This window comes from Xenopus laevis, chromosome 1L, assembly GCF_017654675.1.
Source record: "Xenopus laevis strain J_2021 chromosome 1L, Xenopus_laevis_v10.1, whole genome shotgun sequence".
Lineage (NCBI taxonomy): Eukaryota > Metazoa > Chordata > Amphibia > Anura > Pipidae > Xenopus > Xenopus laevis.
Window position 1 is genome coordinate 84,777,921 of NC_054371.1, and position 13,960 is coordinate 84,791,880.

Here is a 13,960-nt window from a genome sequence, read left to right on the forward strand (position 1 = left end):
AAAAGGAGATTTTTAGTATAACTTACCGTTAAATCTCTTTCTCTCTAGGCATCGGGGGACACAGGAACGCCCACCCTGAAACAGGTCGTTTGTTGGCCAGACATGGGAAAGGTTCTCCCGTGGCCTTGACTTTTGTTGCGTGTATATAGTTTCTTGTTATCTGCTTGCTATCTAACTGATTTAAGGGAGTTAAGCAGGCGGTATATAGAAGAGGGAGAAGGAGGAGTTTCAGCTTTGCTATCAGTGTCCTGCCTCCTGGAGGAGGAGCTTAACCCCGTGGTTCCTGTGTCCCCCGATGCCTAGAGAGAAAGAGATTTAACGGTAAGTTATACTAAAAATCATCCTCTTTAAGAAGTCACCGTTTTATCTGCTTTATCCTGTTTCAGTTTATTTGGAGACAAGTGGCAAGAATGCTGAAAGGGTTGTTTCATGGGCCATTACAACAATACCATTTTTCAGACTGTCTCTATTAATACATATTAGTTTTTGACATATATGGTTCTAGGTAAAATACATTTTATCTGTGCACAAAAAATAGTGTGTTTAACTGTTTATTGTGTTGATACCATAAAAAAAATACTTTTCACAAAATAATTTAGTTGATGTGTAAACATGTAATTGTAACTCATTAACAGCAGTTAGAATTATTAGTTATTGTCATATCTTCTTTCTTCCTTTGCTTCTCCTTTCTTTTGATTTGTTCAACTTTTTTAGGGAAGCAAGGTGCAGACAAAAGTCGGACTCCTGATGCTGCTTTGCACTTGGTTAACCAACTGTCCTATTGCTGTCACACATTTTCTTCATAATGCGGCAAATGTGCCATTTGTATCCTTTTTCTCATGAATTGCTGCAACCCTTCTCATCAAGACAACATATCTAGGGTTGTTTTTGACCTTGTTAGATGCACTGTGGATTTGCATCCTTAATCACCTTCTCAGCTTACTGCACAGATTTCAGAAAACCTTGGAGAAGAAGAGCACTTGGTACAGGGCCTGTGTGCTCTGCTTCTGGGCATATGTATATACTACAATGATAACTCCTTGGAAAACAATACCAAGTAAGATGATTGTTCACTTTGGATGATATCATAGGCTATTGGATGAGATCATTCACACACAAGGCCAAATTAGGCGGATCCAATCGTTTGACACCCAGTCTAATGATTGGATCAAACTACAAGCCTGTGAAGATCCACCTGAACACTTTGCCAGTAACCTCAATCCTTACTGAAAAGTTTTTTGTCTTTTCAGAGATAAATTGAAGCAACTGATAGTAAAGAGGATTGGAAAAGAGAACTTCACAGAGAAACTAGGCTTCATTACTAAGCATGAGTTCTACTCCAAAGCTGCACAGAAACCCCAACCCATATTTTCCAGTCCTGACTACATGTTGTTTGACCATGAATTTACCAAACTTGTAAAAGAGCTGGAAGGTAAGATGGAAGTGTTTTTGCTTCCTTGCCTTTAGCTTTTGTATGCACACAGTCAAAATGGGAAAGCATAACATAAGTCAGGGTAGACGTCTAGTTTGTAAAACACAGATATCAGAATTAAGATGACTCGTATATGAAGCAATTGTTTGAATGCTATGGTTATTGGGAGTGCTCACAGCACCTCAAGACTCTTGTTTCTCCTGTTTAATTACAGTTCTTATAGTTTCCTGCTTTGGATTTGACAGGAGCTTCCATTTGTAGCTTTGCAGAGCTGTCTTTTTTTCAGGATTAGCTCAAATTGGAGGCTTTTATAAGCACAGGGTATTTCGCACCTGGGAAGTAACCTATGACCTTTCAATATTCTACCTGCAGCTGACTGAAACTAATAATTACTGATTCATTGCTATGGCTACTGGTGGAAACTTAAAAGTGGCCAAACCTCTATTTTTATCTGTTGTAAATGGCAGTTTGTAATCAATCTTTTTACAAAGCATTTCATAATGATGTTGCTCTTCATGCAGTTGTAATTACGAAAGCCATCTATAAATCTAGCGAAGAAGACAAGAAAGAGGAGGAAGTGAAAAAGTCTTTGGAGCAACATGACAACATTGTTTCCCGCTACAAAAACATCATCAGGGAGCAGGTAATTATTATACGTAGCGTACACACAGACTTTCATGCTCATTCTGTATCTGTCATGCTAACTTTTGGTGTTTATTGTTTTTATGTTAATCTTTATTTTTATTGTATAGAATTGTACTTGCAGGTATGTTATTGCTATAAAACCCGCAGTATGCACAAATATTTACAAATATTGCAAATATGTAAATGACTTTGCGAATGAAAACTCTGTCCTGTATTATGAAGTGAAAAGGGCTTTGTGTTTTCTGATTTAGGACATGAAAATTGAAGAGTTGAAGCAAACTGTTGCTGCTCTACAAGCAACAAATGAGCAGAACCAGTCAACCATGTCCTTACAATTGGGTCAAATTCAGCAACACAAAGACCAATACAATCTTCTCAAGGTGCAACTAGGTATGCAAAAAAATATTAAATGCTTTTTGATGTACATTACAAACACTTTAAATAAAAGAGGATGGATTTAAAGCAAATTTCAGTTATACATTTAATTACAGTTTTTCAGTGGTTTGAGAGTTATTTAAGTCTAGAACTTCACAGTGTTTGTCTGTACCCTACTTTTCTATTCCCTTGTTATTCTGAAATGTGTGAAAACTTTTGAAACAATGAGAATAGTGATGGAATGCTTGGTACTCCTGCCTTGCAGCTCTGGGTCCTCTGTTCAGGCCATCTGCAAGGAGACTGTATGTTCTCCCTGTGTCTGTGTGGGTTTCCTCCATTTCCTCCAGTTTCCTCCCACACTCCAAAAACATACAAGAAGGTTAATTGGCTCCCGATACAATTGATCGTAGTGTGAGTGAATGTAAAAAAAACGAGAGCCACTGTAAATGCCAATTTGTTAAGCACCCTGCATTCATTTCCATTTTCACTATGGCAGGTCGTGCCTTCTTCACCTACCTACCCAGACATTTTCTACTCCACATAAGGTTTGCTGTGTGTGTATGGTACAGGATTGGTCTTGAGACATTTTGTACTGCGCATTTACCAAATCTAAGGGTCTGACTTAATTGAAGGAGAAGACTGGGTAGGTATTAGATGAAGACAGTGGGCAATTCTGCTGACAAAAGTGGCCTAGTACATTTTTCACAAAAGAGCTCCTTGTAACTCTAGCATAAACTTATCCGTTAAAAGCATTAAAAATGTTTATTGGATATATATATATTGAAATGTTGTTTAGAATAAAATTCCTTTCATTTGGTAAAACTCAATATTTGGGTTGACATCCCCTTTAAAAATCCGGCCTTTGCAGCATTCTGTAGGTTAGCAATGGCACTGATAGAGGTGTTACAACAAATATCCTTTTTTCTTATTACTTCTTGTTAGTTGAGTTACACTATTGGCCCCTACCATTGAATGCTATTAGTTGTTGATAGCTGTTGTAATGTTGTGCAAGCCCCATCTAATGGCAGAATATTAAAATGCAGTAATATCATGCCTAGCGCATAGCAGGGCAAAGGCAAATCTCTGAGGAGGGGTGACCAGTACGACCAGCAGGGTATCATTAAAGCTAGCCTTCTAGTTTTAGTCTGTCCTATTACCACAGTGCAGCACAGCCTATGAATTCAATCACTCTCAGTCTGGCCTAACATTCTCCCATCTGTAAAAAGCCACAAATTCTGCTTAATTGCAGTAACACATAGCAGCCAATAAGATTTACCAAGAAATGATACTTGCTGTTTGGTTGCTTTAGGTGACTAGACATGTAGCCGACATTTCTGCTTTTATCACATAATACCAATTATTGTTTTATACTTGTGTCTCTGTGTATTTATTTATATATTTTAACAGGGAAAGACAATCACAGTTCCCAAAACAGTACTACACAAATGAATGGCTTTCAACCTGAGGAGGTCAGTCGGTTAAAAGAAGAAATAGAAGAACTAAAAAAACAGCATGATATACTACAAGGAGAACTGTCACAGAAGAATGTTCTTATAGAATCCATGGTAAGAACTGTCTTCTACTACTTTGTGAGTCCTAGATCAGGGATTCCGGATTTAATGATTCGACTGTATTTGACCAAGAAGAAAGGCGGCACTCTGGTTAAAAAAAGTGTGGTTTATTGCAACGGGTCACAGACCAAAAATCGCCTGACGCGTTTCAGGAACACCTCCCTTAATCAGAGGCTTACAGATTCATACTTCACTTCCTTAATTAGGCCATGCAATAGCGGCCCCTTCAAGAACTACACAAAATTGCAATGTCCATAATTATCCACTACCATATGTATCCAAACATGTGTAGATCCCTAAATATAAAAATACTCTCTATTAATACACGTTAAAATACCGTCGAATAATTAAAACAGCTACAGAAGTTCAAAGAAACTTTTTCTGCTGTGTTAAAGTGGACCCGTCACCCAAAAAAATAAATTATTCCAAATCCTATTATATCATGTTAGTCAAATAAAATTAACTTTAATTACACTGTATAAATTATTTGAATCTTGTTTCCATAAACCTGGGAATTCATAATTATAGCAAGCAGACAGGAGCCATTTTGTGGACACTGTTATTAATACAAGCCTTGCATCATCTCAGAATCTTGTTTGTGCACCAGAATAAGGGACCTGATGTCCATCCCCAAGCCCTGGCTACACAATTAAATGGTTAAGAGAACTGGGGGAATGTGGGGAGAGCAGTGACATCTAGGAAGTACTGAATGGAAAGTGAAAGTAATTGTCAGCCCCGCCCCTATGCCTAAGGCATAGAGGAGGGGCAGCCAATATTTGATTGACAGCTGAGATTGAAATGAATTTACAACAGCTATGAATGCTTAAATAAAAAAAAGAATTTTGATTTCATGTTTAATTTGAAAAGGACTTTTATTATACAGCTTTTTATGTCTGGGTGACAGGTCCACTTTAACTAAGCTGAGAATGTGCCTTAAACCACAGTGTGGGACTTTAAATTATTCAGTGTTAAAAGGAGAAGAAGTAAAAAGGTAAAAAACTTTTTAGCAAAGAGAAATACAGACGCACTAATATGTATGCAATAAATATGGGCCACCCTATGCTAGCTATGTTCTTATCCGTGTGGTGTACTACCGCTGCATCTGTTTTCTAAAAATTGGCATCTGGATCAATATAGATACATAAGATCATGTCTCGTGTTTAATCCCTTCGATATTCTTGTATCAAGTTCCAAAATCCAGAATGCCTCCCTTAAATTCAGTGGTTGCAAAGTATCTCCTCCTCTTAGGGGAGTTCTTACCTTCTCAATGACTCTCACACCGAGATCTTGGATGCCTCTAAAGGAGCATGATGAGAAATGTTTACCAATAGGGGATTTATCATCTTTCCTCTCTATGGCCTAATGTGTTCTCTTGTTCTATCCTTTAAACATCGGATAGATCGGCCCACATTTTGTTTCATGCAACATTTACATTGGAGTAGGTAAACTAATGATTCGACTGCTGTTTCTGAACAATGGTTCCTAGCATACTCAGTGAGGCGCCAGCTTGATGAAAGTGCTAAGGAGGCATTTCAGCCTGAAGAGCCTGCTGTTTTATTTTAAATAACAAATCCAGCGTTCACACATACAGAATATTTTAATGCTTTTAATTGTTCTGCAACATCATACTTAGTTTTCTAACTCTACTGTATTTAACTATGGCTACTCATAGCTACAATAATCTAATTATCTTATAATTAAAGGTTAGCTCTATTGAAAATACGTTTTGAGCGCTATGTTGTTGTGTTCATACCTAAACCAGAAACTTCTGTTGGAAAATTATTGCCAATAGTTATCGGAAAATATGTGCATGTGCATCCCTTAATTCTCTATTTATTTAGCAACAAAGCCAAGTGGATAGCCAAACAGATGAAATGACTGGTGTATCTGAAAAATCTGCAGAGCTTCAAAAGGTACCATATTAATCTATTAAACTACATAATTGTTTACAAGAGAGTTACAAGTACTAATCCTAACATAGGTAGATATTCTGTTCATAAGTTATGTGCTCTATACTTACATTTCAACATTTATTCAGATATTTAGAGTTTTTATAAAGAATAAGCTTTAATTTGACTTTGCATAAAAAACTTTAATGTATGAAATATGTTTTATCGGCAGTTTCATGTTTGTCCTATATGTGTAACAATTTAAAAGAGGTAGTTAAACTTTGAGTTAACTTTTAGTATGCTATAGAATGGATCATTCTTAGAAACTTTTTCAATTGGTCTTCATTATTTTTTTTATAGTTTGTGAATAGTTTTTGAATTCTTCTTCTGACTTTCCAGCTTTCAAATGGGGTCACTGAGCCTGGTAGCCAAATAAATATTGCCCTGTGAGGCTACGATATTGTTGTTTTATTATTATTAATATTATTAGTATTATTATTATTACTCTTTATTACTTATCTTCCTATGCATGCCCTCTCCTATCCATATTCAACTCTCTTATTCAAACCGCTGTTTGGTTGCTAGGGTAATTTGAACTCTAGCAACCAAATTGCTTCTGAAATTCCCAACTAGACAGCTGCTGAACATAAAACAAAATCATTCAAAAAAAACAAATTAAAAAAAATAAGACCAAGTGCAAGTTGTCTCAGAATATCACTTTCTACATCATCATTAAAGGTTAATTTTCATGTGAACAGCCTCTTTAATGTCCAGGTTAAATCTAAAATACTGAGCATGTTATTTAGCCCAGACAGATGACACAGTGGGATTTGCACTGGCTATAAATAGATTAATTTGTGGGGATCAGTGCATTTTGCATAGGAAATAATAGAAACTTTTTGTTTTTAATTAATTAAAGCAATTACTTGACTGCCCAAGTGTTGCATTTGCCATAATTGTGACCAAGTTTAATATGAGTAATATTAATTAGATATAATTACATACACGTTTATATTTGCTTTTGTTTATAGGAACTTGAGATGTTACGATCCCAGTTACACATTCAGTCTGCAGAAATAAACAGACTACAAGCTGAGAGAATGGAGCTTCTTCAGAAAACAGAAATAAGTGTAAGATTTTCTTTGTTTTTCCAGTAAACCTGTTCTTCTTGTTTTGGTGATAAAACATTTTGGTTTCCCATTTAGTTTGCATAAATTGTTTGCCTCAAATTGTTTCCCTCTTCAATCTCTTGCATGTCTCGTAGGGTTCACTTTCTGCCTCATTTGATCCATCAGTAAACTCACAGTCAAACACAGAAATGGAACATAAAGTGGCTGAATTATTGAAGGAGATTGCAGGACTGAAGGTTTGTATGTCTGATTCCATTCATTTCTGCCTACATTATAATATCATACACAGTGTACCTTCTGGTTTTAGAGTAAAAGGTCCTCTAGCCAGTTGCTTAAGCATCTGGCTCTTTGGTAGACAAAATCAGCATTTTTACTGTGTGAAAGGAGATGAGAATTCAAAATAGTTAATTCTACATTGTTTTGTTGTGTTTGCTGTTACATTTGCATCCCTCACACCACTTTAGCACACAAAGATTCAAGCAGGTTCACTGTAATGAGAAATAGCACGGTAATGACAAATATTTTGTGATTTTTGGTAAAACTGAAATTCCCAAGTATTATTGAAAGGAAGTAGTTGGTTATCGTGCACTGTGACCCCTCTTTATTTTGGTGCACACTTGCCCTCAGAGACATGGAAGCCTAAAAATCTCCGCTTTGTCTTTCTTTCCACAATTATCAGTGCTGTTCATTAAGGGCAATGACACAAGGTGCTATATGTTGCCCGAGTTTTGTCGTGGCTACAACATTTCAGAAAATACCCTGCCATAGACAGTACTGAGAATTTTCTCTATTAAACACTGATCATGTAATCACTTAAAAATGCATACAAAGCTTTTTTTGGGCAATTAAGCGATTTGAGTGTTTTTGCAGAGACAGTATTGTCTATGGCAGGGTCCCTGGAGTTTTGTAGCTGCAACAAAACAAGGGCAACAAATATTATGCGTCTATTTTTATCGTGACAAAACGTGGGCGATAAATAGTACCGTGTCTTTGCCATAACCTGTCTCTCCATCAGTATTCATATATTTTTCTTTGCATTTATTATCAGAACATTATGTTGTTATATTACATTTAATCATTTAGAAGTATAAAACGAAAACCAGCAATTACCAAAAGTGTAACTTAATTTGTATATAAAAACTGGTAGCTGTTTGTAACCGGTCGATCTGGCTATTTTTAGGAAGAGCTTAAAAATCAGTCTGAGGAAAAGTCATCTTTAAAACAGCAGCTAGACACGGCTCAAAGTACAGCAGCCATTTTACAGGATGAAAATCAGCAATTAAAGCAGGAGCTGTCTGAATCTAAGAAGGAACAAGACGACCTCCTTGTTCTCCTCGCTGATCAAGATCAGAAGATATTTGGTCTGAAGAAAAAACTGAAAGAACTTGGAGAGCCAGTAAGAACTTAAGCTATAATATAAAGCTATAATATATATAAAGATAATTGTGTCTTTGTGTTTGGACATACAAGGCTATCAGACTGGGGTCAAATAATAATGTGTTAGAAGTGAAATATGTACAAAAATAAGTATAAGCACATTTATTTTAGTATTCAGACATGATGCTGTCAAGCCACAATAAAACCTGTCCAGTACCTGAGTAGAAAAGAACAAGAACCCAGAAGAATATATAGGAATATATAGATCCTGTAGTACTATGGTTCTAAGTCTATGGTCTGTGGTGGCCACTCATTGCCTGGTGACAAGCAAGTGTCACTGGGGGGGAATGCTGTTTACAGTGGTCACTATCATTTGTTTCAGATGACTCTCTTTTTCTGGCTCCATCTTTGCAGCTGCTTATAGGTTGATGCCATGCATTTTTGACTCCCAACTATTTCCAGCCTTCCAGAAGATTAACTAGCAGAGTGATAGAGATAATTAATCACCATATTTTTACATTATAATGACCATAAATCTAAGGCTAGGGCACACACAGCTCTTTTGATTGCTGCTGCTTCTTGTAGTGATTATCAGAGTGCTTTCTACCTGTCCTAAGTTGATCCCCAGTGGATTCCCTGCAACTCTGAGCATTTTTAGGCAATAATAATAATACTGATACTACTTGTATACATTGTGTCATTGCAACACAAACTCCATTTTTCAGTGCTATTTTTTTTTTATCATTTGAGGTTGAGGATGAAGATGATTTGGAGTCTGGTGATGCAGGAGATGAAGATGACCTTGATGATGATGACGACGACGACGAGAATGTCAGAGATGAAGACGACTAGCACATTTTCTCAATAACAAGCTGTCGTGATGTCTGTTCTTGAAAGATCAATTGAGATTTTCTAATGCAGCCAAATAGCATTTGAGTAGTTCAGGGGATAGAGTTTGCCAAAGGGACTGCTATTTAAGTTTTACAGCTGTTCACATATTTCTGTTAAAGATTATAGAAAAAAAATCAAGCAACTCGTTGAGAAAACAAGAAACCCAGGATCTCTAGTATGTAAGCTTTGAAACACTATCTGCAGTAAACCCCCGGCAGTGTTATTCTCGCACTACATTATTTGTTGTGCTTTAGGCTGCCTCTCCCATTGGTAAGCATTGACATGCAATGTTAAATGGTGTATACCAAAAACTGAAGGTCATCATCTTCTCTTTCCCAAAAGTCTACATCTGCTGCTTGTACTATTCTGCAGCAATAAACATCACAGAGTCTTACCCCAACCACAGTTTTTGCTCTTTTAAATGTTAATGGAGACTATTGGGTTAATTGAGCGCAGAGTGTAAATCTATTCAGACTGCATTTTGTTTTAGCTTGTATATGACTGTCATAGAGCTGAGAAAATATGTATAGTGCCTTCACGCCGGAGACGGCTGCATTTCTTGCAATCCACGTGAAGGTGTCTGTGTTGGTTGTTACTCGGGATCTCCTGACCTTTTATTAGCACCATGAGAATAACTTTTTAATGAAGATGGTTCATAAAGTGCTGTAACAGCCCTTGGGTATTGGCAGGTTTACTGTACAATCACATAGAAACAGATGCAAATATTCATATAATTTATTGACCTTGGATGGCCAAAAGGAATTAAGTAAAGAATTTTATGAGTGAAAAATATAAATTACATTAATTTCATGTTTTACAAATAAAAAAATATGGAATTTACTAATACTTCCCTACTTGCAGGATTGTTTTAATGTAATATTGCTTCATTTTTCTAAATACAGCATTTGGCTTCATGGAAGGTGGCCTTGTAACAAACACCGCAATAAATATTTTATATACTATCAGATTTTATTTAACTCTGTATATATATATATATATGGTTCTTGAGCAAGCTGAAGTTCTTATTTATTTTTTCTTCAGTGTTTTCAATTTTACACACATTTACACAGTTAGCTGATCAGTTGCAGAATCAGACCATATATCCCAGCATCCCATAGATGAATTAGTACCTGTAAGAGACACGTAACCCTAATAATCCTAATACACAGATTGCTTTATAAATTCCATATGTAACATTCACTAATACACATGCAAAGTTTTCGGGACTTTAGCAGAATGTAACTGAGGTAAGGCTAGGATTATTGGCGAGTCAATTTTCAATGATCTACAGTGCTAGGTGGTGAGGCCTTCTCTGTCTGTAATGATCTTATTATGACAGTAGCGGAAAGTGAATTAGACAGCAAGGTAGCATATTGTGCATCATTTACTAACATAGGTGCTAGGTTAAACCATGGTATTTATACATAGCAGTGAGTTTTCATTATTCAGGTCTCTGATTTTTACCTTCTATCCTACTGGTGGAATTGAACCATGCAAGCTATTTCTACTTAGGGGCAGGTCATCATTATGGGGTAAAAAAAGCTACATTCTAAAACATTCATGAAACCTTTAAAGAAAGCAGCTTTGAAATATGAAGCAATTAGGCATTGTGTAGGTGTAATCATTTTATATAACTTACATCTATGGGAATCTATAATATTCACAGAAAGTTATTTATATGCAGTAAATGCTTTGCCCACTGCCTGAGTAGATTGTACAGTTCAGCAGTAACTTTGTAGAAAACTCATTTCTGCACAGCCTTATGGGCAGATTTATCAAGTGTCGGATTGAAAATTAGAATTTTCAAGTTTTTTTATAGCCAAAACTGTCAAATTTGACTAGGGAATTGTAAAAATTCGATTCGAGTTTTTTAAAAAAATTTAAAGAGGACCTGTCACCTTGAGACATGAGTAATATATATCTTTCCCTCCTTAGTTAAACTGTTTTTGTCTATATCTGAAACGGATTAGAAAATATCCTACATGTAAAAAGTGTTTCATAGGTGCTGCCATCTTGAAACAGGACCCCTCTGTTTTCTGTGTGTGGGCTGAGCCAAACTGCCAAATCTCATGCATGCTTAAGTTGTAGAGTATCTGTGATAGACATGCTCTGCACCACTCATGTCACACCAGGACTTGATATTCTATTAGGATTGTTTCAAACACCTTCTGTATTAGCACATTGTGTGGGCTACTACTAAAAATCTCAAACCAAAACGTTAAAACCTACTAAGAATGTGCAGTCCTTGGGGCTCATTTATAAACACCGGGCAAATCATCAGCTGTGCAATAACCAATCAAATGTTTGATTTCATCGTTCAACCTGCAGCTGCCTGTAAAAAGCCAGTCACTGATTGGTTGCTATGGGTTACTGCCCAGGTGCAAATTTGCTTAAAGTCAACCCAAAATAAAAATGTCCCTAATAAAAGAAAACATCATTCTATGCAACTTTCTAACATATATTTATTGAAGATGTTCAGTGCTTTGAAAGTTATAGTATTTGCTTAACTCCCGGTTGGTACTTTTTAAACAATGTTGCAAAAGTCTTAGTTTTCCAGCAGCAAAGACAGGTCTGTTAATCAGCTGCCTTGTCTTACGTTGTATGAACAGTCTGATCCATCAGGGCAGAGAATAGAGAGCAGAAGCCAGTACATAAACAAATAACTTGAAAACGATAGAAAAATTGTAATGCATGTATATTTAGAGTAAATTTTATTTTATAAGGCAAAAATTATTTTTTGGGTTGACATTCCCTTTAAAGGGGTTTTCACCTTTAGATTAACTTTTTGTATGAAGTAGATGTTGATATTCTGAGAAAACCTGCAATTGGTTTTCATTATTTATTTTTTGTATTTTTTGAGTTATTTAACTTTTTTTTCAGCAGCTCTCCAGTTTGTAATTTTAGCAATCTGGTTGCTAGGGTCCAAACTACCATAGCAACCATGCACTGATTTACATAAGAGACTGGGCTATAAATAGGAGAGGCCTGAATAGAAATAGGAGTAATAGAAAGTAACAATAACAATACATTTGTAGCCTTACAGAGCATTTGTTTTTTAAATGGGTTTACGGACACCCATTTGAAAGCTGGTAAACTTCAGAAGAAGGTAATAAATTCAAAAAATATTTAAAAAATGAATACCAATCGAAAATTTGCTTAGAATAAGGCAGATGCTCTGCCTATTCGTGCATATTAAAAATTCTTAGATGATGAATAAAGTTTTTCCCTGCTGGTGTTTCAGTGTGTATGAATCAATCTAGCCATTTTATTGCATTGTCATATTTAGTGTTTTGACACATAGAAGGATAGGTGTTCCCTCAGCAGTGTTACAGATATGTGCTGCTCCGAGGTATATTTTTGTGCTGCTGGGGGTCAAAAATGTAGTCAAAAATGGAGAGGGGAAGTGCAGCAAAGCTAATTATTTATATGCTACTACCCAAAACACTGCTTTCCAGTACCCCTAAAATTTCCTTTTATCCTTCTGTTCTGCAATGCCCCTTCACCTTCCAAGCCTCTCCCTCCACAAGTCCATGCCTTCACAGAATTTCCATCTCATTTGTCCCTGCTCATTCACCCACTGCATTCCACATTACTTACTGTAATATGTAGGGGGGAACTGAGCCTTAAACTTTACTCTATATCACTCCATTTGGAAGGGACAGTGAAGGGAGAGTTTTCAGCTCCTGCTCGCAAGGTTCATAAAGGGTTATGCGCAAAGGAAACTAAAGCTCTCAACTTTAGATATAACTTCTTCGGAAAGGCACATGGAGGGGGATGCGAAGGGAAAGTTTGCAGCTCCTGTTCGCAAAGGTCAGAGAAGGCTATGCGCAAATCAAAACAGAGGCATTCAACTTCAGAAGTGAAATCAAGGGATATGGGGGAGGAACAGTGCAGTGCTTATCAATCACATTGGAAACCTGTCACGGACTAAAATTAGTGCTTGGCTGCTGAGATTCCTTACTTCTTGTCGTTCTCCTTCTCCCGCGGATTTAAACGGCTGAGGTGAAATCTCACGAGATTTCAGCCAGCTATAGTTTTTCCCTTGAGGCTTTGCGACCGACTTTCAGAAAGTCGGGACTTTGGAGTCTCGTGCACAATTTTAAAACCCTGCCTTAATTACATTTATTTAGAAAAAGACTGAAGTGTGTAAGTTTTTTTAACTATTTAATAACAGTCCTACTGTCAACAAAAAAGTGACAGGTTTCCTTTAATTCTATTTTTGAGATTTATCATACTCTGGCTCTTTAAGAACTCAAACTCGACTATTTGCCACCTAAAACCTGCCGAATTTCTGTTTTAGTCAATGGAAGACGTCCTGGGATCAATTTCGAGTTGTTTGCAACCATCCTGACATTCGAGTTTTTTTCGGGGGGAAAAAACTATAATTGAGTTATTAAAACGAATCGAATCGATCCTATTCCCCCGAATATTGAAATTTCGATTTTTTTAAATAAATTTTGGTTGTTCGAATTACAAATTCATGGGAGTTTAAAAAAAAAAACAAACAAAAAACTCCCATGAATTCGAAATTCACCCATTAGAGCAGTGAATGCTGTTTTTATCTTCTGGAGGATGTTATTATTTCTTTTTAATAATTATGCTTTCGATTTTGGCTCCTGGCTTAAATGATACTTAGGACTTTATAGCAAT

The 13,960-nt window shown here is 36.4% G+C and overlaps 1 protein-coding gene across 4 annotated transcripts in view; it reads left to right on the forward strand.

Annotated features, from left to right (window-relative positions):
- Positions 1-10,272, forward strand: part of uso1.L (USO1 vesicle transport factor L homeolog) — a 40,545-nt gene extending 30,273 nt beyond the window's left edge. For 3 of the 4 annotated variants that reach the window (XM_018244045.2, XM_018244053.2, XM_018244059.2), the window contains 11 exons: positions 715-825; positions 939-1,057; positions 1,251-1,432; positions 1,954-2,075; positions 2,329-2,467; positions 3,860-4,017; positions 5,865-5,936; positions 6,944-7,042; positions 7,177-7,278; positions 8,223-8,438; positions 9,170-10,272. In XM_018244045.2, the coding sequence (XP_018099534.1) occupies positions 715-825; positions 939-1,057; positions 1,251-1,432; positions 1,954-2,075; positions 2,329-2,467; positions 3,860-4,017; positions 5,865-5,936; positions 6,944-7,042; positions 7,177-7,278; positions 8,223-8,438; positions 9,170-9,271 (1,422 nt within the window). In that variant the 3' untranslated portion in view covers positions 9,272-10,272. 4 annotated transcript variants of the gene reach the window in all.
- The last annotated feature ends 3,688 nt before the right edge of the window (positions 10,273-13,960 follow it).